General features: G+C 46.6%; 1 protein-coding gene across 8 annotated transcripts in view; it reads right to left on the bottom strand.

Annotated features, from left to right (window-relative positions):
- Positions 1-21,845, bottom strand: part of OSBPL9 (oxysterol binding protein like 9) — a 1,205,712-nt gene that overhangs the window by 833,825 nt on the left and 350,042 nt on the right. For all 8 annotated transcript variants that reach the window (XM_086952425.1, XM_086952427.1, XM_086952426.1 and 5 more), the window contains one exon: positions 17,342-17,437. In XM_086952425.1, coding sequence (XP_086808551.1) covers positions 17,342-17,437 — 96 coding nt within the window. The remainder of the gene's footprint in view (positions 1-17,341; positions 17,438-21,845) is intronic.

Below are 21,845 nucleotides of genomic sequence, written 5' to 3'. Positions count from 1 at the left end.
GCCCCGTGCATTTCGTAGAAATGTTGAGCCAACTCCTTAACATGTCTAGTGCCACAGGCATCCCAGGCATATTTAAGACGATTTTTACGGGACCACTAACACCATTTCAAGCAATTCTGGGAATCGTTCCAAATTTTGTCAACTCTGTTTTTGGCGGCATACCCCTATTTTTGGGACTTGTAGCAGGGATTTTATTTTTGACCCTCCTGCTTCGATATGGCAAGCCACAGCTCAGACATGACTCCTATGGTAATGGAAGAAACAATCCTAGCAATCCGCTACCGGGACAGAATAACTAGAATCCTTGGATTGGCCAGGCTGAGAGATCTAAACATGACCTGGTTCCTTTCATTCAGACCAATATGGCAAAACTGCATCTTACCTGTACTTCGATGTATGCTATGCGGAGAGGAGTGCGTGTTGGACACCTGTCTTTCACTTCCATCAGCAGTAACAATGGATATCGATACTTTGCTCAGTCCGATAACGGCTCACGCATTGTGTTGTCCCCAGCGGCTACCAATCCTGATGACGGCATTCGTTGAGACTCCTGTGCTACGACTAGGTGGTAACAGTGGAGCGAGTGACAAAAGCAACATCACCCAGGTACGACCTTCTGTGAGCATTGCTGATCCAGCCTTTGATGACAGCAATCATTCTCACACCTGCCAAGTTTCAGCACTATCGAATTTGGTCGAACTGTCACCTGATTTTGTAGACCAATTCTTTGAGAGCCTGTCTGATATGATGTTCTCACCCGAACAGAAACAGTAACTTTAGAGAAGCATTCCGACACACAGCGTTCCCATGAACTCTGAATTCGGCCTTCAGTTTTGAACAACAAAAACTGCTAAAAGCGTTGGAACTCTATTTTACCCGTTCAAGCAATAATTCTTTTGAATTGAACACTTTTTAATATTCAACTTTTTTGCCACGAAAAATTCTTTGCTTAAGGTAGAACTATTCATAGAGAACAGAAGCTTCTACTTCTATTTCTAAATACATCTAGAGACATAATACCTTTACACCAGCCTCTAGCACATTTTACTGCAATGCATTTATATGTGATGAATTTATCTCGCCCTTCCTTTCTGTATTCAGAGATATTTTCATGTGTAATTCTTTTTGCAGAATCGTTCATTGATTTCATATGCTATAATTTTTGATTGATTTCTATGCTTCAAAAACGTACAGTACCTAAATTTTCACGTATTACAAATACACCTATTTCAAATGCATATATGTATTTTGGGGTGGGCAATGTTACACATGCATCTTATTGCTCTAGTTTTAGTAATTTGATGGACATGAATTCGTGGAGTGGGTGTAGCGTTCTAATCTAGGACCCTGATCGATACTGTGACCTTATGCCCCTATACGGCTATAAATCCATTTATTCCCTATATTGGCATAACCGATCAAATGCAATATTCAGAAACTCGTCTCTGGCCTCACACGAACAGAGCCACATTTCAGAATCGCTTTCTCTGCCACTTCCTTTGCAGCCAATTAGTGCAATGACATAGCAGAAGTTACTATCTAAGATTCCTAGATTAACACTCCGAGTTCTTCAACAAGATAAAAACTCAGCAACCTGGGAAAGCCCCGCTTGCTATGTTTTGATTAGTAATAGAACTCTAATGAGCACTGATAGACTATCACTTCCTAGTGACATCTTTATTGACGTCTTATGTCCAAAAACTTACGTCAAACAAGGTACCTTTCAGGTATAAATATTACCAACGTTGCCTTAAGCAAACACTAGCTGCCTCAATGCCATCGCTGCTGACGAAGCTGCTGTTATGCTGATGATACCATAGCTGCTATCGCTACTGCTATCGCTGCTAACGAGCGAACGATGGTGTGGTGAACTTAGGAGCTGAACAGCCGTCCCCCTGCAAAGAGCCCAGCAGATGCAAGCTGCCCGCGGACGCTGCCCCTCCTCCTCTTCCTCGACGCGCTGAGAGAGACGCGGTCTTTTCTCCTGCAGATAAATCCAGCTCCGGCGTTTCCAGGCTACCCTTGCGGGTGACTGGGATATCGACCCCCTGAAGGAGATACCAGACCTCCATCATTCTATTCCAGAGGTATGGTGTTGACTAAATCCTTAGAGAGAATTCTTGAAGCAAACCTTGGCAAAACCAACTTAACTTAAAGCTACTTACTTACTCCCCTCCCAAGTATTAGGCTTAGGTCAGGTACACTGGGGTAGGCGTAGTTAGAAGCACCAGTTGAGTATTTTAGCCTAATGTATATATGAATGTATATATGTTTTATTCATTTTAAACCATTGTATGGCTAAGAAACCATATCAATGCTTTACAGTATTATTTTGCAATACTCATCTTACTGTACGTACTTTTCATAATAACAAGTCTTGCAATTGTGGCAATTCATTTCTCTTGTACGAGAAGAAAGACTGTTCAATAAATGTTACCCTTTATTGACAACGTCCGTCTCTCTATTCTCTACATATTGTGAAAGTAAACTGCACAACCACTGACTGAGTAAAATAACTGTCTATTGTTTCACACGACCCTAGAGATTGACTCTTATCTGAGGAGCAAAGTTGTCATGTTGCACGGTTGTTGGAAAACTGAATCCCTTCTTGTCTGTACCAAGGAAGCTGATCACTTCCTATTCAGTCAAGAAAGTTTCCAGTGACCTCTGAGCTAGTTGGTAACAAACCCAATTAAGTTTAGCATAGTCAGAGGAGGCCTGGAAGATCCGCACTTCTACGTCGATACTACTGTTTATGTTATTCCAATGCGCAGGGCCTATTGGGAAAATAGGAACTACACTACAACCCCGAATGGAAGGACTTTGAACTGATAGTGTTGTCCTTGTAGTACAAATCTGAGATACTTCCTGTGAGAAGGATGTATGGGAATGGAGAAGTAGGCGTGGTTAGGAAATCGCCTTGTTGCAACAATGGGAGAACTTGGTGTAAAGTGATCATGTGAAAATTATCTGAGTGTATATGCAGATTGAGAGGTCTTAGGTCTAGAATTGGTCTTAGTGTTCCGTCCTTTTTGGGTATTAGGTAATAGAGTAAACTCCTGTTCCTTGATGTTTTAACGGAACTAGCTCTATTGCATCTTTTTGCAGCAATGAGAGACCCTCTTCTTGGAGCAGCGTTAGATGTTCTGTGGAAATTGGACGCTGTCTGGGTGGTATATGTGGAGGGGTAGCTGTAAGCTCTAGGCAGTAACCATACTGGATAATTTGTCTTACCCACTTGTCTGTTTTGATGGAATTCCAGACAGGTAGGAACTGTGTTAGTCTGCCCCCTACAGAAGTGGAATGCTGTTGGGGAAGCAGAAGGAAGTCACTGTTAAGTGTTGGGAGAGGTACGATTATTGTAATTTCCTTGACCTCTTCCCTTGTTGTTGTTGCCTCTGTAGCCCCCTCTAAAGTATCCTTTTTAGAGGATGTTTGTGTATTTGTTTTAAAGGAAGCTGAATTGTCTGCTCCAGCTTGTTTGGAGCCTCCTCTGTAGAAGGAGCGACGAAAGGAGCCTCTTGCTTGGGTGGACTGCAGAGCTCCCATAGACTTGGCTGTGTCAATGTCTTTTTTTTAAAAATGTTTTCCTGTGCTGCGTCTACCACTGGATCTAACAATTCTTGTTGGTTGAATGGTTGATTTAAGATAGTAGTTTGCACCCTTGCTTAAATCCTGAAATGCGCAGCCACGAGTGACGTTTAAGGAGGACACTGGTGTTTATTGCTCTGGATGCAGTGTCTGCTACACCTAGTGCGCATTAAATGGAGGCATTTGATGTAAGCTTACCCTCTTGTATGAGGGCATCTGCTTGTGCCTTATATTGGTCAGGTAGATTTTGTAAGAACTTCTCTAGCTGATCATAGTGAGTCTTGTCGTATCTTGCGAGGAATGCCTGTGTGTTAGCGATGCGCCATGTATTGCTAGCTTGGGCAGCTATTCTTTTTCTTGAAGCATCTATGATCTTTGATTTTTTTTATCAGGAGGTGGTGAGTCACCTGATGTTTGGGAATTTGCTCTTTTCCTAGCGTTTGAAACTACTAGGGAGTCTAAGGGTAGCTGTCCTTTAATGTGGGCAGGATCCCCAGGAGCTCCTCTGTACTTTATCTCTATTCTTCGGTTTATGATTCTAGCTCTTACAGGAACTTTAAACACTTCTGGTGCATGTTTAATGATCCCTTTAATCAGTGGCAGTATTTGCACAGATTTTCGTGATTGTTCAAAATTGTCTAGTAAAAAATCTTCCTCTGCCTCATCTGAATGCATGGTGACATTGTGATAGATGGTAGCCCTATTAATTAAGTGTCCAAACCCAATATTGTCTTCTGGAGGAGAAGGTTTAGATGGATATATATGTGGGTCAGGAATATCTGGTACATCCTGTGGGTTGGAATACTCCCAGTCTGGTGAACCTATTTGGTAGGGAAAAGGGTCATCTGGGTCTCTCCTCCCCCGATGCTACACTCATCATCATCAACATCCTGAGGAGGTGTATGTTGTGGAGAATGAGGAGGAGAATTTTTAAATGTTTAAAGGAAGAGCAGGAGAAGGAGATACAGGAGAAGGGTGTATAGGAGATGTGGCAGAGTCCTACTTCTTGACAGGCACTGGAGGTGTAGGTGCTGTATCTGACGACTTCTTCCTGTGTGGTGTGGTGGAAACATGTCCTGTTTCTGGATCAATGTAGATCCTTTTTTGTAAAGGATCTGGTTGGAAAAGCTCCTCTTCTTGAGGCACAGCCTTCGGCGCCGATTTTTTCGGTTCCAAACCGGCTTGTTGCTTGTCTTTAGCCTTAGGAGCCGATGTGGAGTCCTTTGGCGTATATTTTGGCACAGAAGGTATTGTCTTTGGAGCCGAAGCCTGTTTCGTGGACTTGGAAGGATCGGAAGCAGGCTTTGTTTGTTTCGGCATCGAGGGTATTGGCTTCGGAGTGGAAGCTGTTTTCGGGGCATCGGAAACAGGCTTCATTGTTTTCGGAGCTGCTTTGTGTCTCGGAGTCAACGGTTTCGGAGCGTCTTTCGGAACCGGGACTTCTTTTTGTTGCGGTGCAGAGGGAGCAGGTGGTATCGGCACATGTGGTATGGAGCTACCAGAAGGCTTCATTATTTTCTTCGGAGCCGGGCTCAATGGCGGCCTTTCGAAGTGTTTTTTCGGTCTTGACTGGGCCCTGCAGTCGGAGTGTTGACCTTTGCCTTCGATTTTGGTGTTTGGGCAGGGGCAGTGGTACTCACGCGTTGACCCGAAGGTATGGAGTCATTGAATACGATCTGGCGATTATCGGAATCTTCATCCGGGACACATGGACCTTCGTCGAAGATATCCACTGGTTCCGGCGCTGATCTCTGCATGTCGCGTAAACGGGCCCTCCGATCCCGGATTGTCTTTTTCGATCGAAAGGCATGTGAATATCCAGAGGCACCAGACATTATATGGAAACTTTTTCCATAACTCTTTTCCGCTAGTAGGTAGCAATGGCTTCATTATGGCACAAGAAGAAGTGCTGGTGTCATGTTACTAGTGCCATATAAACCCTCCCCAGAGTACTGGCATCTGTTTTTTTAAATCCATTTTTTTCCAAGCCCTTGGAAGCAGAAACCAGAATACTATCAGAGAAATCACGGATATGCCTTGAAACAAATTAACTTGGAACCTTGCAGAAACTCCTTCCAGGTGGTGGGTCTGTAGGTGCTGTCAGACAAGGCAATCCAGCAATACAGAACGAGTGAAATGGCCATCCCTTTTCACTTCACAGTCCAAGCAATAGTAATGTGCAAAAATGTGAAGGGAAACCCATGTCACTGTAAGGTAAATCTCAGCCCCAGTAAGATCCTGCTGAGTGCTGAAGATGAAGAATTTTCTATGGTGAAAACAGTGCAGAGGATCTTTCTTGGCAAAGTCATTACACAATTTAAAGCATAATGCACAGTACAATCCAACATAAGGAACTTTTTGTTCTGCCCTGTCCTTGTTGCTGCCTACATACCAAACAAAGAGCTAGTCATCAAACAATCTCCCTTGTCCAATTGATGTAATAAATGACTGCTCTACTAGGATTCAGCTTATGCAGTCTTGCCACCTCCTTGGTGGGATAGGGTGTTAGAAAGAAGGTGGGAGGAGTTAAGTATTGCCTTAAATGGAAGTTGGCCCCTACCTTAGGCTAGAAAGCAGATTTAGTTAGACTAATTTATCTTGGTAGCCACAGGCGAACAGCGGGCAGACACACAGCGAATGCAACTCACTGACCCACCTCGAAGTGATGGTCACAAGAGAGATGGTTTTATAGTTAACTGCCTCAACGGACAATGGTGTGGGAGTTCAAATGTAAGCCCTGTTAAAAAAAAAAAAAAAAAAAATAAGCAGGTCAAAACTAGATTCAGATCCCATTGGGGATTCACTAAAAATGGGGAGGAACATATATATGAGCATTTTCAAAAATCTACAATTAATTGGGGACTTAAACATGGAAGTCTGGTCAGGAATACAAAAAAAAAGCGGTCAACTCCGGGGGTGGTGATCCAGGTTTTAGTCTCTGAGTTGGCACAACATCCTGTGATTATGGGCAAATTTCTTAATCTCCCAGTGTCCATTGACAGCGCCTGGATAACCGGACGGGTGAAAATATACAAATATAAACCCATCAGTGCCCACCACAAATCTCTGCTTGACTAGAAATAGGATAAAATGTAAAACATATATAGATGCACCTTCAGCAGATCAGCATCTTGTAAATCATGTGGCAAAGAGAATCCATTTTCTACTTCAGACGGATTTCGTGGAGAGGCGAGAAGCTGACAATATGAAGTCCACCGCCTAAAGTGGCAAATGAAAGGAGTCTAGGGGTCTGTGCAGCAAATGCCCAGCCAACTAGGAGAGGTTGTCTGCTGTGAGAGGTAGACACAGTGGGGGGCAAAGGGAGAGTCACAGGTGGTCTGCATATGACACCCTCCTAGGCCTGTCTGGTGAGATTAAAAGGGCTTGGCCCAATCCTGTTGCAGCTTCAGCAGTACTCTAGGGTATGAAGAGTGAAGTTAAAAATTCCACATCAACTGAAACGCAACCCACAGGGTGTCCTGCAACACAAACTGGAGGGTGAAAAATTGCGGGAATTGTTCATTTTTGTGAGGGGTGAAGAGGTTCCCTAAGAAGCTTCTAACAGGTTGAGGTGTTTTGAACTACCTCTAGGTGTAGATGCCACTTGCAGTAGGGAAGTTGCCAACGAGAGCTAAGAGCCTGAGTCAGCGCTATCAGCCAGATTCCACATGCCAGCACCTAGGCCCAGTGTCTGACCTTCTAGGAGGAGAAGAGACCCCAGGCCTCCCTGCTTGTTGACTTGTTATACTGCAGTTTTGTTGTCTTTCAAGAGATAGACATATTGGCTATGAACGGAAGACAGCAGTGCTTTTAGGGCAAGGTGAATCGCAATCAGTTCATGCAGACAAATGTGCAAAATCAGCTCCTGTGGAGGCCAGAGGCCTCGATCTCCAGGTCTTCCAGTTTACCACCCCACCCCTAAGTAGATACATCTCTCACTACTGTGGGACTCATGATCAATGTCGGAAGGACATCCCTTGCACCAGGTTCTCTTCTCCCTCCCACCAGTTGAAGTCTGTCAGTGCCACAGTGTCCAGCAAGATCCCGATTAAATCTGACTAACCACCCCTGTCCTGGACTAACTGGCGACAGATGCAGCACTGTCGAGATGTCATGTGCCAGTTTGCGTGTGTGATAAAGTAAAATTCAAGAATTCAGTAGGCCTAGCAGGCGAAGAATCGTCAGGACTGGAACTCTACATCTCTCCAGAAACATCGGACTCATGTGTATCAACAAACCAAAGTAAGAGATCATCGCATAAATAAACACAACAACGCATCCTCCTATTATCTCGAAGAGGTTCAAAGTACAAATTATATGTGATATTACTATAAACACTTGTGTAGCACAGAACATGGGAAAGTAGCAAGTAATATCTAAATAATGACCTTGAATCAGGACAGCTGTATTTATTTATGTGAGGTTCTTAGCTTACTTTGGTGACCAATGTATGGTCACACAGGGTGTAGATACAATTGGAAAACACCTATGGTGGCACTTTTTAAAACAGTGCTTTGTCATCACACACATGTGTTTTTAACAATGGATGTATTCACAGTATAACTGTCTTTTGCAATTTACAACCCTGAAGAAGCTCTCCTTGTGAAGAGCTAACTCCGTTGGCTGTATGTCTGTTGATGAACTGCACTAATTGCACAAATTAAGATTTAATGGATTTGCGCCAAATGGTAAGAATTTCGCTGCTCAGTCCTAGAAGATAAAAACAGCTGCAGGTATCCTGGCTAGGATGATTCAACGTGGTTAAAATGTTCCTCTTGCCCAAAATCCTTTACCTGTTCCAGACACTACCCACAGCATCCCACAGACCGCTATTCTCAATCTCCAAGGAAGCCTACACAACTTTATCTGGGGAGGGAAGCGTCTGAGGCTCCTAAACTCCATATCGATGCTCCCAAGGGACCGAGAGGATGGCTGGCATTCCCCAATCTCCAAGAATATTATTGGGTGGCCCACCTACGATATGTCTTGGAATTAGAGAGCAAGAAGCACTGGTTCCACATGGACCGTGCAGTGGCCTCTAGAACCAGCTGCGTCTTAGCATGGTTTCCCAAACACTCTCAACCATGACGGAGTTCATACATAGCCATTCCCACCAAAACAGTCCTTGAAATCTGGGACAAAAATGCTCTAAAGAGAGACCTTACCACCTTCCGCCCTCCCAACACCCCCACTAGCTCCCAACCTGGAGTTTGCGCCGGCGCCACAGGCCAACTCCTTTGCGGAGTGGAGGGAGGGGGACTGTCACACCCTCTGTGATCTATTAGAGGGTGACTAGATCAAAACCTAAGATAAGTGTAAGCATGACTTCAGGGTTACGGAGTCAATTAGACTACAATACTACCAAATGCGACACTGGGCGCTCTAACCCACCAACACCCAAGAGGCCACAAGGGTCTTGATCTACCGCACCTACAAAGTACTTCAACACTCGTCCTCATCCAAAACTCATTACTATCAAACTCAATGACACTCTGACACTACTGAGGGAATTTCCCAGAAATAGTGTGACTAGTTATGGCAAGATATGCCCAAAATGTACAGCAGCAAATCCAAATGCAAGAGGGTATATAAACTGGTGATGTGGTGATGATATACTCTGTGCCATTGGCGCACTATATACCCAACCACCTCTCTACTAACTGGAGATGGAACTTGCCAAAGGGTCATTTTTCTATCTAGCCCCCTCATAGAAACCTAATGGAAAGGGGTCCAGAGCCACATTAAAGGGGTAGTGGGCTACCCACTCAGTGATTCATTCAACACTGTGATCCTATGCATTCGCTCTCTGACTGTACAAGCCCTGACACACGTTGACTGGAGACTCAGACCACAAGCTAGGTGCAGCTAGGTAACTCATTGCCCTCCACAGCACCGTTGATTGTCCAGTGGTTACAACACCTTTGGCATTTAATGGTCATGGAACTTCGATCTCACAGGGTGTCCCACTCTTTAAAAAAAAATCACGCACATAACCTAATGAACAAGATACTAACCTTAGGTAACGCTTTTTCTGGTGGGTACAGTATCTGCCTGTGGATTCCTCACCTTGTGAATATCCCCTGCGCTAGCAGCATTCGAAACATTTTCGTAGCTCTCCACGCCGACGAGGACGACGTCACAGAAGTATGGCTGCGCTCCCAGCTCCGCTGACGTCACCGGAGCCATAAGAGAGCCTCGTCGGTGTGATGATGTCAGTTCCGCCCTTTTTTCTGTGCCTTCGAGGCACACGGACGAACCAAAACAAATATATATAGCATACATAGTACACAGTATTCAAACTAACACACACAGTGTGAAATCAATGCATTAAAGCAAAAAGAATAATGCAATTCCATTAAATGATACAGATATAAACTATCACCATTGCAGGTATACAAGGGTGGACAACGGGGTGGCGGGTGGGTCAGTGAGGAATTCACAGGCAGATACTGTATCCACCAGAAAAAGCGTTACCAAAGGTAAGTAACTTGTTGTTCTGATGGATACATCTGCCAGTGGATTCCTCACCTTGTGAATAGAGTCCCACAGCAGTCCCCACTCCCGGAGGAGGGTGTCCACTGTTCTATATCAAAAAGTCCTGTAGGACGGAACGCGCAAAGTGTCCGTCCCTCCTTACTTCGGAATCTAAGCAGTAATGCTTAGGGAAAGTATGGAGGGAAGCCCAAGTTGCTGCTCTACAAGTGTCCTCCATAGGAACACCTCTAGATAAGGCAGATGTAGAAGACTTTGCTCTGGTAGAGTGAGCTCTTATACCCTCTGGAGGTTCCTTATCGGCCAAAGAGTAACAGATCTTGATGCACAAGATAATCCATCTGGAAAGGTTGCGCTTGTGCACCACTCAACCTTTCCTGCAGCCAATGAAGCCCACAAAGTGCTGGTCATCCACACGATAGTCTCTGCTCCTATCGAAGTAAACACTCACCGCCCTTTTAGGGTCCAAACGGTGAAGCTGCTTCTCCTCCTTGGAAGGGGGAGGGGGAGGAAAGAAGGAAGGAAGGGTAATGGACTACCCCAGATGAAAGGGAGTTACCACCTTAAGCAGAAAAGCAGCCCTGGTCCTGAGTACCATTCTATCAGAATGAAGGGTCAAGAACGGGGGATTCGAACTCAGAGCTTTAAGCTCAGTTACCTTCCTTGCAGAGGTAATGGCAATAAGAAATACTGTTTTAAAAGACAATAGTCTCAAGGGACACTTGTGTAAGGGTTCAAAGGGAGAACCCATCAAGTAGGTTAAGACAAGATTGAAGTCCCATTGAGGAACAATAAAAGGAGTGGGCGGAAACTTATTAGTAAGGCCCTTAACGAATCTTAACACAATATGCGACTTGAACAAAGATGGCTGATCCAACAAGCAAATGAACGCAGACAAAGCCGATAAATAGCCCTCCACAGTAGCCACAGCAAAGCCCTGCTGGGCTCGAGAGAAAGAGCAAACTGAAGGATGTTGGATAAACGAGCCCTCAACGGGTCAAAAGAATTCTCCCCACAACAAATGACAAATTTGGACCACTTATAGGGATAGATGGACTTGGTGGAGTGACACCTGGCATACAAAATAACGTCCACCACGACAGGCGGGAGAGAAAAAGAATTCAGGTTGCACCGTTCAATCTCCAGGCATGAAGGTGTAAGCTCTGGAGGTGGGGGTGTAGAATCTGTCCCTGCGACTGCAAGAGGAGGTCTGCCCTGAGAGGGAGACGGAGTGGAGGGCACAAGGATAGGTGGAGAAGATCTGTTTACCATACCCTTCTTAGCCAATCCGGAGCAATCAAAATGACTTGGGCCCGGTCTTGGAGAATCTTCCTAAGGACCCGAGGAATCAAGGATATGGGAGGAAACGCGTAAAGGAGTTGTGAGTCCCAACTCAACTGAAACGCGTCCCCCAAAGCTCCCTTCATCGGATAATGGAGACTGCAGAATGACGGGCAGTGAGCGTTCTCGTGAGTGGCAAACAGGTCCACCTGAGGAGTTCCCCACATCAGAAAGACGTGAAGAACCACTCCGGATGAAGCCTCCACTCGTGGTCGGCAGAGAACTGCCAACTGAGACTGTCTGCCCGCATGTTCAGAACTCTGGCCAGATGATTTGCCATCAGACAAATCTGATGGACCTCAACCCAGGACCAGAGACGCAGAGCCTCTCTGCAGAGACAATGCGACTCTACTCCTCCCTGCTTGTTGACATACCACATCGCAGTACTATTGTCCGCCAGGACTTGAACCGACTGGCCGCGAAGGAAAGGGAGGAAGGCCTTGATCGCCAAACTGATCGCCTACAACTCTAGACAGTTGATGTGAAGCAACCTTTCCTCTGGAGACCAAAGACCCTTGATCTCCAGGTTCCCCAGATGAGTACCCCACCCTAAAGTGGATGCATCCGTTATCACTGTGGCCACCGATGGAGATAGATGGAAGGGCTTTCCTTGAGACAGATTGCCCTCCACGCTCCACCAAGACAGATCCGCTGCTGCTTCTCTGTAGATCATCACAGACTCCCTGAGATCTCCGTTGTGCTGATACCACTGCCTGCAGAGGCACCACTGGAGCGCCCTCATGTGCCAGCGTGCATGGTTGCACAACAGAATGCAGGAAGCAAACAGACCGAGCAGGCGAAGGACCTTCAGGACTGGAACGACTGCTCCATTGTAAAACAAGGGAATCATTTCCTGAATGTCGAGAATCCTTTGTGGAGGTGGGAATGCTCGACACACAGTAGTGTCCAGTACAGCCCCTATGAACAGGTTGCGCTGATAGGGCACTAGGTGAGACTTAGGCACATTTATCCAGAAACCCAATTTGTACAACAACTGAGTTGTAAGCTGCAGATGATGAAGCACCTACTTTGGTGATTGTGCTTTGATCAGCCAGCCGTCCACATAGGGGAAAACTGGAATCCACGACCTCCTGAGATGGGCTGCCACCACTACCATCACCTTGGTGAAGACTCGTGGTGCAGTAGTAAGTCCAAACTGGAGAACCGCAAAATGATAATGCTGTGAACCTACCGTAAAACGGAGATACTTCCTGTGCGACTTCATGATCGGATATGAAAATATACATTCTGCAAGTCTATCAACACCATCCAGTCTTCCTGTTGCCGCGCCTGAAGAACCTGCGCTAGGTTGAGCATCTTGAACTTCTCCTACTTGAAAAAAAGATTCAAGATCCTGAGATCCAGGATTGGATGTAACCTGCCATCCAGTTTGGGAACCAGGAAATACCAAGAGTAGCATCCCTGACCCCTTTCCTGCTCCGGAACCACCTCTATCGCACCTTTTTTTTAGTAATGTAAGGACTACTTCGTGCAGAAGAAGAAGGTGGTCCTCCGAACATGCCCCTTGGCAAGGAGGGTAATTCGGAGGGAATTGCAGAAAGGGAAGTGCATACCCATTTTCCACAAGATTTAGAACCCAAAGATCAAAATGTAGTGACAGATTCCCAATCTTGTAGAAAATGGGTAAGCCGACCACTCACAGGACCTACACAATCCAGAATGTTGGATCTAGGTCTGCTTTGCAGCAGCAAGAGGGGGAAGGTAGAGGAGGAGGAGGAGGACGACGACCTTGTGGACTACCTCTGTTCTTACCCCTGTAGGTCTTATACAGGGTATTTTGCTGCTGCTGTTGCTGCTGCTAAGGCTGCCTGTAGGTCCGAAAGGACGACCTTCCAAAACCTCTATACCTTCTGTAAGAGGAACATCTAGGCTGCGCATGTAGGCCCAGAGACTTGGCTGTAGCTTTGCTGTCCATGAATCTTTCCAAGGCTGCGTCTGCTTTTTTCTTAAACAGCCCAGAACCATCGAAAGGAAGGTCAAGAAGTTTTGCCAGCACATCCAGAGAGAACGCCGACGACTTGAGCCAAGCATTTCTCCTTGTGGTAACTGAAGAACCCATGATCCTGGCAACAGTCCGTAGTGTCCAAGCCACTCTGAATAACTTGACGTGCACCTTCTTGAGTGTCCAACAAAACCTCATTAAAATTGTCTGTCCTCCTCAGACAATTTAGGAGCAAGCTGTTTTGCAGAGTCCATTAGAGCGTGAATGTAACGGCCCAAAAGACAGGTGGCCTTTGTGGACTTCAAGGCCATACTTGCTGAAGAGAACACCTTTTTAGCTGATTGGTCAAGCTTTTTCGAGTCTATCACCAGGGACTTGAGGTAAGGCCCCAGAAGATCTCTTCGAACAGGCAGCTTGAACCACCAGGCTCTCAGGAGAAGGATGAGATGTTAGGAAGTCCGGATCTCCTGGAGCCACCCTGTACCTCCTAGCAACAGATCTTGAAACTGCTGGAGCCGAAAAGGGCTTACGCCAAACCTCCACAACTGGCTCAGTAATGGCATCATTAAATGGCAGTAAAGGCTCTATAGCAGTGGAGGGAGAATGAAGAACCTCTGTTAAAATATTGGACTTGAATTCAGCTGTTGGAAGCTGCAGGTCTAAAAGCTCCGCTGCCTTCCTTATAACTAGGACCCATGGGACCCGAAGGTGCTCCAGAGGGGTACATAGCTCTTGCAAAGACTCCATACATTGCATTTAAGTAATGTGATGGATCTTGACCCGGGCCAGAAAAAGGTGGGTAAGTGTCCGATTTAGGCTCTGGCTGAGGCATTACTAGACTCAGGCCAATCGGCACCGACAGTGGAGCCAATGGAGTTGACTGCTCATCAGGTACTGGAGCCTCTTCCACCGGAGTCAGAGAATGAGATGGTGTCGAAGATGGAACCGGCGCCGGAGAATGCACCGGAGAAGCTGCAGGCGAAGCCGAACGAACAGGAGAACCCTGATTCGAGCCAGAGGTAGAAGGAGAAACCTAATCCTTACGACGCCGAGGAGCTAGAGAAGTCGACTTCGGAGCCGTGTCCTTATCTGAACGGCGTCGAGAGCCGTGCCTCTTCTTATGCTTCTTTGATTTTGATGCATGACCCGACGTCGACTTCGACCCGACCTCGACCTGGATCTTGACCTTCATCTTCTTTGACTTCTCTTCTCCTTCCTCATCTACGCCATGAACAGCTTGGCCTCTCTCACCTTTAAAGCTTTCGGGTTCATCTTGCGACAGCAAGCGCATTCCTGGACGTCGTGATCTGACAACAGGCACCAGACACAATCTTCGTGGGGATCCGTGATGGACATATGTCCTCCGCACTCCCTACAGGGCTTGACGACATCTTCAAGATAGAAACAAGAGAAGACCAGAAACACAATCCAGAAAAACAATGTAACATGAAAACCACGGAGAGTCCTAAAAAAAAACGTTTGCGCCAACGGCGCGGAAAAAAGTGTACTGACGTCATCACGCCGACGAGGCTCTCTTATGGCTCCGGTGATGTCAGCGGAGCCGCGAGCGAAGCCATACTTCTGTGACGTCGTCCTCATCGGCGTGGAGAGCTACGAAAAATTTCCGAATGCTGCTGGCACAGGGGATATTCACAAGGTAAGGAATCCACTGCCAGATGTATCCATCAGAACCACCTGCTTAGAAGACTCTTGTTTTACGGCTTCTAGGTTAAAGCCTTCAACCTATTCACCTAAATTCCTCCATCAATAAGATGATCACTTGAATGCAAAGAGGCCGGTTCTCCCCATTCGACTAGCACCATCCCATCCACAATTTTCATAATACCCTGGCCTGAGAAGGTTCTGCACATTAACTTCCCTGAAAAGGGATTGCCACACATATACCTCAATACGACCCTTCCCATGCTTTTACTTTGTTTTTAGGACTGGATATTCATTCCCCTAATACTTCGGGGTGTGTTCGACAGCTACACTTTCTTGAAGACTAGCAAACTTGAGAAAACGCTTGTTTGTTTTAATGCATAATCTTAAACCATTGCTATTGACCGGATGCATACACCTGTGAATGCTTTGTTCCTCGTGTATTTGCATGTTCTCAAAAATTTTAATACACCGATTTCAAATAAAAAGGTCACTTCTGGAGGAGCTGGCAAGGCACTCCATTTTCATCTCTGGGTATGTGTCCAGCCCACTGGCATTCTGTAGAGCAAGGAAGTTAGTTGTGCCAGAATATAACAGGGTAGGGCGCACTGGATGACTCACTGCTATCATCGTCCTCCTTAAGCACTATAATCCAGCATTTTGACATATGATCAGAGTCAAAATCAAAGATGTACTCTATAGTTTGTCAATAAGCGTTGATTGGCATTGACGGAATTCCTCCATGTACCTGGCCTTTTCAGCTAACCTTTGAGCATCCTGCCTGAATTGTATTAGGAGGTTTTTCATTCTAAACAGCTGTTCCAAATGAGAAACTGGTTTTGGTGATGGTGCTAGTGACTGTGTTGGCATTTGCAGGGTGGGAGGCTCGCAAAATCGCTGGCAAAGAGCTTAGGCCCAGGTCAAACAGTGGAGAAGGCGAGCCTGCCTAGAGTAATCCAAATGCAGCCCCAAAAGGTCCCTTGCAGCCTGGAGGTGCACGAGAGGAGATCACCATGCACTTGAACAATGCCATGCCTGTGTGGAGGATCTGCATCAGGTTGCCCCCAGGAGCTCCAGGTAAACCTGCGTAGGTACTGATAGCCAGAAACCGGTCCTAGGATGCTTGATTCCGGTCCAGGGAAGACATGGCTTGGCAGTTCGGGCTGGACTGTTCCCATGAGGCACAGGATCAAGACTGATTTGCATATAGTCATGTCTGAACTGGGGTGGCTTGGTGAGCAAAATAACAATGGATTAAACCCAGATCTGTGACTGGGGTGAATGTTTTGCCATTGTGCAACATTCCGTCCATCATCTTGTTTGTTTTGCTGTTCACCCTATGTAGGAAGGGTATGCCCAGACGTGGGTCCCGTGCTCACTACGCCACTGGAGTCAAGCAATCCTGGCTGAAGACGGCTGATAGCCAGAAACTGGTCCTAGGATGCTTGATTCCGGTCCAGGGAAGACAATGCTTGGCAGTTCGGGTTGGACTGTTCCCATGAGGCACAGGGTCAAGACTAATTTGCATATGGCCATGTCAGAACTGGGGTGGCTTGGTGAGCAAGACAACGATGGATAAAACCCAGATCTGTGACTGGCGGTGAATGTGTTGCCATTGTGCAACATTCCGTCCATCATCTTGTTTGTTTTGCTGTTCAAACCTGCGTAGGTGCCAGCACTGAGAACAGCAATGAGGCTGCCACAGACCCTGAAGTTAAGGGGGAGGTGGCCCCAAACGGGCACTTGGGAAGGCACTGGAGCTAGCTACCATGCCATAAGAGGCTCTTGGGATGGAGTGATGTCAATAAGCTCTCACTTTAAGAAGAACTCTGCTAGAGGTGGGGGCACCAAGGTAACCTATCTCGGGACCTCGAGCAACCTCAAGGAGACAAGTATCACCTCTTCTCTTGGAAGAGGAGTTTGACGTCAAGGCTGACCTTTATCTGTATTGGGCAGATGCTCATTGCACCTGTGAAGCAACTTAAGGGAATTGGTGTGAATGTAGTTGCATTCCTCTAAGTTGTGTCCCTGTCCCCAAGCACTGAAGGCAGCTCTGATGGAAGTCTCATATGAATACTGCTCAAAATACAGGAGTGTCAAGTCTTGAACCCCGAGGAGAAATTGCACCAACTTTGGAATTTTTTGAAGAAAAGAACGCAATTGATAAACATGAAGAAAAAAAAATCACAGAAAACAGCTCGGAAACATAACGATAGTAGCTAAAACAGTTTCAGGCCGATTCGGACATAAATGCAAAACACATTTAAAATAATAAACCACTGTATAACGTACCTTCAACTGATCTATTAGGATCTGCAAATAAGCATCAGATTCTGCAAGTTTCTTATCAAAATCTTGAATTGTGGGTACAAACCCTGCTTCAAGACCCTAAAGGGAGAAAACAAATCACCTTTGTAAAGAGACCAAACTCAAAACAATATTGCAAGGATATAGTGTATTATCAATGAGGCATAAGGATGGATCTGCATAGTTCTTTATGCAGATTTGTAGTCTGACATTAGAAACAATTGTGCTCCTTAACATGGTATATACACACAACATAAATGTAGCTGTGTGCAGGGGAAATGCACCGATATTATTAAAGTACAAGTTCAATATAATTTGCTGGACACCACTAATTTAGCAAAAGCCACTCTACATTTTTCAGATAACATTATCAGGGAAGGTACTGGGGCCATCACAATAAATCAATCAGCTATGAAAATGTCCACTACGTCTTTCTGTTTTCATGCCTTCCACTATTCCTTTATACAAAAAAAAGTTTCCGTTACTATGCCTATTAAACCATGGGGTGGTTAATTGACTACTATTAACACAATTCAGAAATTACAACTATTAATAGAGGACCGAGAAGGACTCGGGGAGGCGCCCCAGGTCCCGGCCTCCACCTGTGGTGCTGCCAGGGGCGTGGAGGAAAGCCGTTGGCGCCGGAGCGGCCTCCAGTAAGACAGCCGCCTGCCCAGAGGACCGAGGGGGACTTGGGAAGGAGCGTTGAGTCCCGGCAACCTCCTGTGACGGCGAGGCAGGGGTGCCGTGGGTCGAAGAGGGGAACCCTGTAGGGCCACACCTCGACGACACCACCTCTCCAAAACCTGAAGCCGAACTCGTCGTCGCCGGGGGCGAATCCGCCGGCGATTCCACGGAAGGCCCAATGCACGAGGAAGGATCCGCGGACGTCTCAGGTAGAGGGGGGGCCCAAAGAAGCCTGCAGAGCCGTAGTGTAGGCCTTCATTTGGGCCCTTGTCGCCCCATGGCCAGGACAAGGTGGATAGGGTGGCGACGGGCGAGGGTGCACGTCCCAAGAGGACCCGCGTCCTCCTCAGAACGAGGACAGGGCCTCGGTGGCAAGCTGCAGCACTTACCGGCAGGCGAGCGACGTCTGTGGGGCCTCGGTTAAGGATGATGCTGCAGCCGGTATCAGCGGCTTCTGGACCCTTTCCGAAGTACGGGACGGACGCTGTGACAAGACCGATCTAGACAAGCGGGCCGAAAGCAATTTCATCTGGCGCTCCCACCGGGACTTCGGCTTGAGGCGCTGACAAGCTTCGCAGTCCATAGAATCATGGTGTTCACCCAAACAATGCATACAAACAGGTCTGTCGCAGACATCTGACGCATAATGAAGCACACGTCTTGAAACCCGACGGCATTGCACACTGTTCCCAACGCAAAGGCGTTAATAGAGGCCTCAAAACAGGTCAAGGGAACTCACTCCGGATCCGCGTTGCACGCGGAAAAGAAGGCAACTGACGTCAGCGCGCAGCTGTGGGACATGTGACCTCGCTGATGTCAGGTCCACGTACAACGTCAGGACGGACTCACGTGGTGCCACCCCCCCCGGCGAGCAGACACGCTGTCGCAAAACATTTTCCGGATCCAGTCTCAGGCCTGGGGATAATTCTACGTTAAGGAATCTGCGGCTGGAGTCTCTTTCCGATGCATAGTGCAATACAACACAATTTATTTATTTCCATGTTTTCCGTGGTTCAAAAGAGAAGTTACACAAATAAAATTATTGAACTATTAACTAACAAAATACTGACTCTGGCCCAACATTTGACCAGTGATCCTGTGCCAAAATTTTAAGAAAGACAGGGATAGTTTTTCAGTCATTTTAATTGTCTTAAGATCTAACAGATTTAATAAGTCAAATGCAAGATATAAAAGTAAACCCTTCATATTCGTCTTGTAAATGTTTTATTCACACTCTTAGAATGACAAATTTCCTAGCAATCGTAACGGTTAGTGGAGAAAAAACAAATCAAGAAAGAAATGCACAATTCTCGCCTTCAGTCCTGACATCATTAAGAAAACCATCCTGAGGAAATTAGAAGAAAAATGGAGGACAAATTATAATTTAACAGGAGTGCAAAATATGTACAACCATTACAAAACTGTGTTTTCTTTATTCACAAAGCAAAACGGGCAAACTATTTCCAGAAAATATTGCCCAAAAATATGCCAGAGAAATCTTTAAAGCTATAGATTCCTTTGCAAATTTTACCTCCTTAGCAAAGAAATAAAAAGTCTAGTAGAACAAGTTACTTACCTTCGGTAACTCTTTTTCTGGTGGATACAGTATCTGCCTGTGGATTCCTCACCAGAGAACTGCCAACCGAGATCGTCTGCACGCATGTTCAGAACTCCGGCCAGATGATTTGCCATCAGACAAATCTGATGTTTCTGAACCCAGGACCAGAGACGCAAAGCCTCTCTGCAGAGACAATGCGACCCCACTCATCCCTGCTTGTTGACATACCACATCGCAGTAGTGTTGTCCATCAGGACTTGAAACCAACTGACCGCGAAGGGAAGGGAGGAAGGCCTTGAGTGCCAAACGTATCGCCCGCAACTCCAGAAGGTTGATATGAAGCAACCTTTCCTCTGGAGACCAAAGACCCTTGATCTCCAGGTCTTCCAAATGAGCACCCGACCCTAGATTGGATGCGTCCGTTATCAATGTGGTCACTGATGGAAGCAGATGAAAGGGCTTTCCCTGAGACAGATTGCCCTCCAAGCGCCACCAAGACAAATCCGCTGCAGCTTCTCTGGAGATCCTGACTGACTCCCCGAGATCTCCATTGTGCAGATACCACTGCCTGCAGAGGCACGACTGGAGTGCCCTCATGTGCCAGCGTGCACGGTTGACCAACAGGATGCAGGAGGCAAACAAACCAAGCAGACGAAGGACCTTTAGGACTGGAACAACCACTACATTGTAGAATAAAGGGATCATCTCCTGAATGTCGAGAATTCTTTGTGGAGGTGGGAATGCTCGACACACAGTAGTGGACAGTACCGCCTCTAAGAACAGGATGCGCCGAGAGGGCACCAGATGAAACTTGGGCACGTCCAGATAGGGGAAAACCGGAATCCTAAATCTCCTGAGATGGGCTGCCACCACTGCCATCACCTTGGTGAAGGCTCGTGGTGCAGTAGTAAGTCCAAACGGGAGAACCGCAAACTGATAGTGTTGTGATCCTACAGTAAAATGGAGACACTTCCTGTGCGACTTCAGGATTGGAATATGAAAATGATCATCCTGCATGGCGATGGACACCATCCACTCTTCCTGTTGCAGTGCAAGAAGAACTTGTGCAAGGGTGAGCATCTTGAACAACTCCTGCTTCAGGAAAAGGTTCAAGATACTGAGATCCAGGATTGGACATTGCCTGCCATCCTTCTTGGGTATCAGGAAATACCGGGAGTAGCATCCCTGACTGCTTTCCAGCTCTGGAACCACTTCTATAGCACCTTTTCTTAGTAATGTTAGGACTTACTCCTGTAGGAGAAGAAGGTGGTCCTCCGAGCAAGCCCCTTGGCAAGGAGGGTAATTCGGAGGGAATTCCCGAAAGGGAAGAGCACACCCATTTTCAACAAGAATTAGAACCCAAAAGGTACATAGTGACCAATTCCCAATCTTGCAGAAAATGTGTAAGCCGAACCCCCACAGGACCAACATGATCCAGAATGGCGGATCTAGGGCGGCTTTGCTGTGGCAAGGGGGGAGGTAGAGGAGGAGGAGGGCTGACTACCTCTTGGGCGTCCTCTGTTCTTGCCTCTGTAGGTCTTATACAGAGTATTTTGCTGCTGCTGCGGCTGTCTGTAGGTCCGAAAGGACGACCTTCCAAAACCTCTATCTTCTGTAAGAGGAACCCCTAGGCTGTGCCTGTAGGCCCAGAGACCTAGCTGTGGCATTGCTGTCTTTGAACCTCTCTAAGTCTGCATCTGCTCTTTTTCCAAACAGCCCAGAACCATCGAAACTGAGGTCAAGAAGAGTTGCCTGCACATCCTGAGAAAACTCTGATGACTTGAGCCAAGCACTTTTTTCCTCGTGGCAACAGAAGATCGCGTAATCCTGGCAACAGAGTCCGAGTGTCCAGGCCACTCTATTACCTGGCGTGCAGCTGCTTGAGTGTCTGCCAAGACCTCATTAAAATTCTGTCTGTCCTCCTCAGACAATTTATGAGCAAGCTGTTTTGCAGAGTCCATTAGAGCGTGAATGTAACGGCCCAAAAGACAGGTGGCTTTTGTGGACTTCAAGGCCATACTTGCTGAGAACACCTTTTAAGCCGACTAATCAAGCCTTTTAGAGTCTCTAGCTCCATGTACTTGAGGAAAGGCCCCAGAAGAGTTGTTAGAACAGGCAGCCTGAACCACTAGGCTCTCAAGAGAAGGATGAGATGTTAGGAAGTCCGGATCTCCAGGAGCCGCCCTATACCTCCGAGCAACAGATTTAGAAACTGCTGGAGCTGAAAAGGGCTTACGCCAGACC

Source organism: Lissotriton vulgaris, chromosome 1_1 (genome assembly GCF_964263255.1).
Source record: "Lissotriton vulgaris chromosome 1_1, aLisVul1.2, whole genome shotgun sequence".
Lineage (NCBI taxonomy): Eukaryota > Metazoa > Chordata > Amphibia > Caudata > Salamandridae > Lissotriton > Lissotriton vulgaris.
Note: the sequence above shows the minus strand (reverse complement) of the source record. Positions and strands in the feature narration are given on the sequence as shown.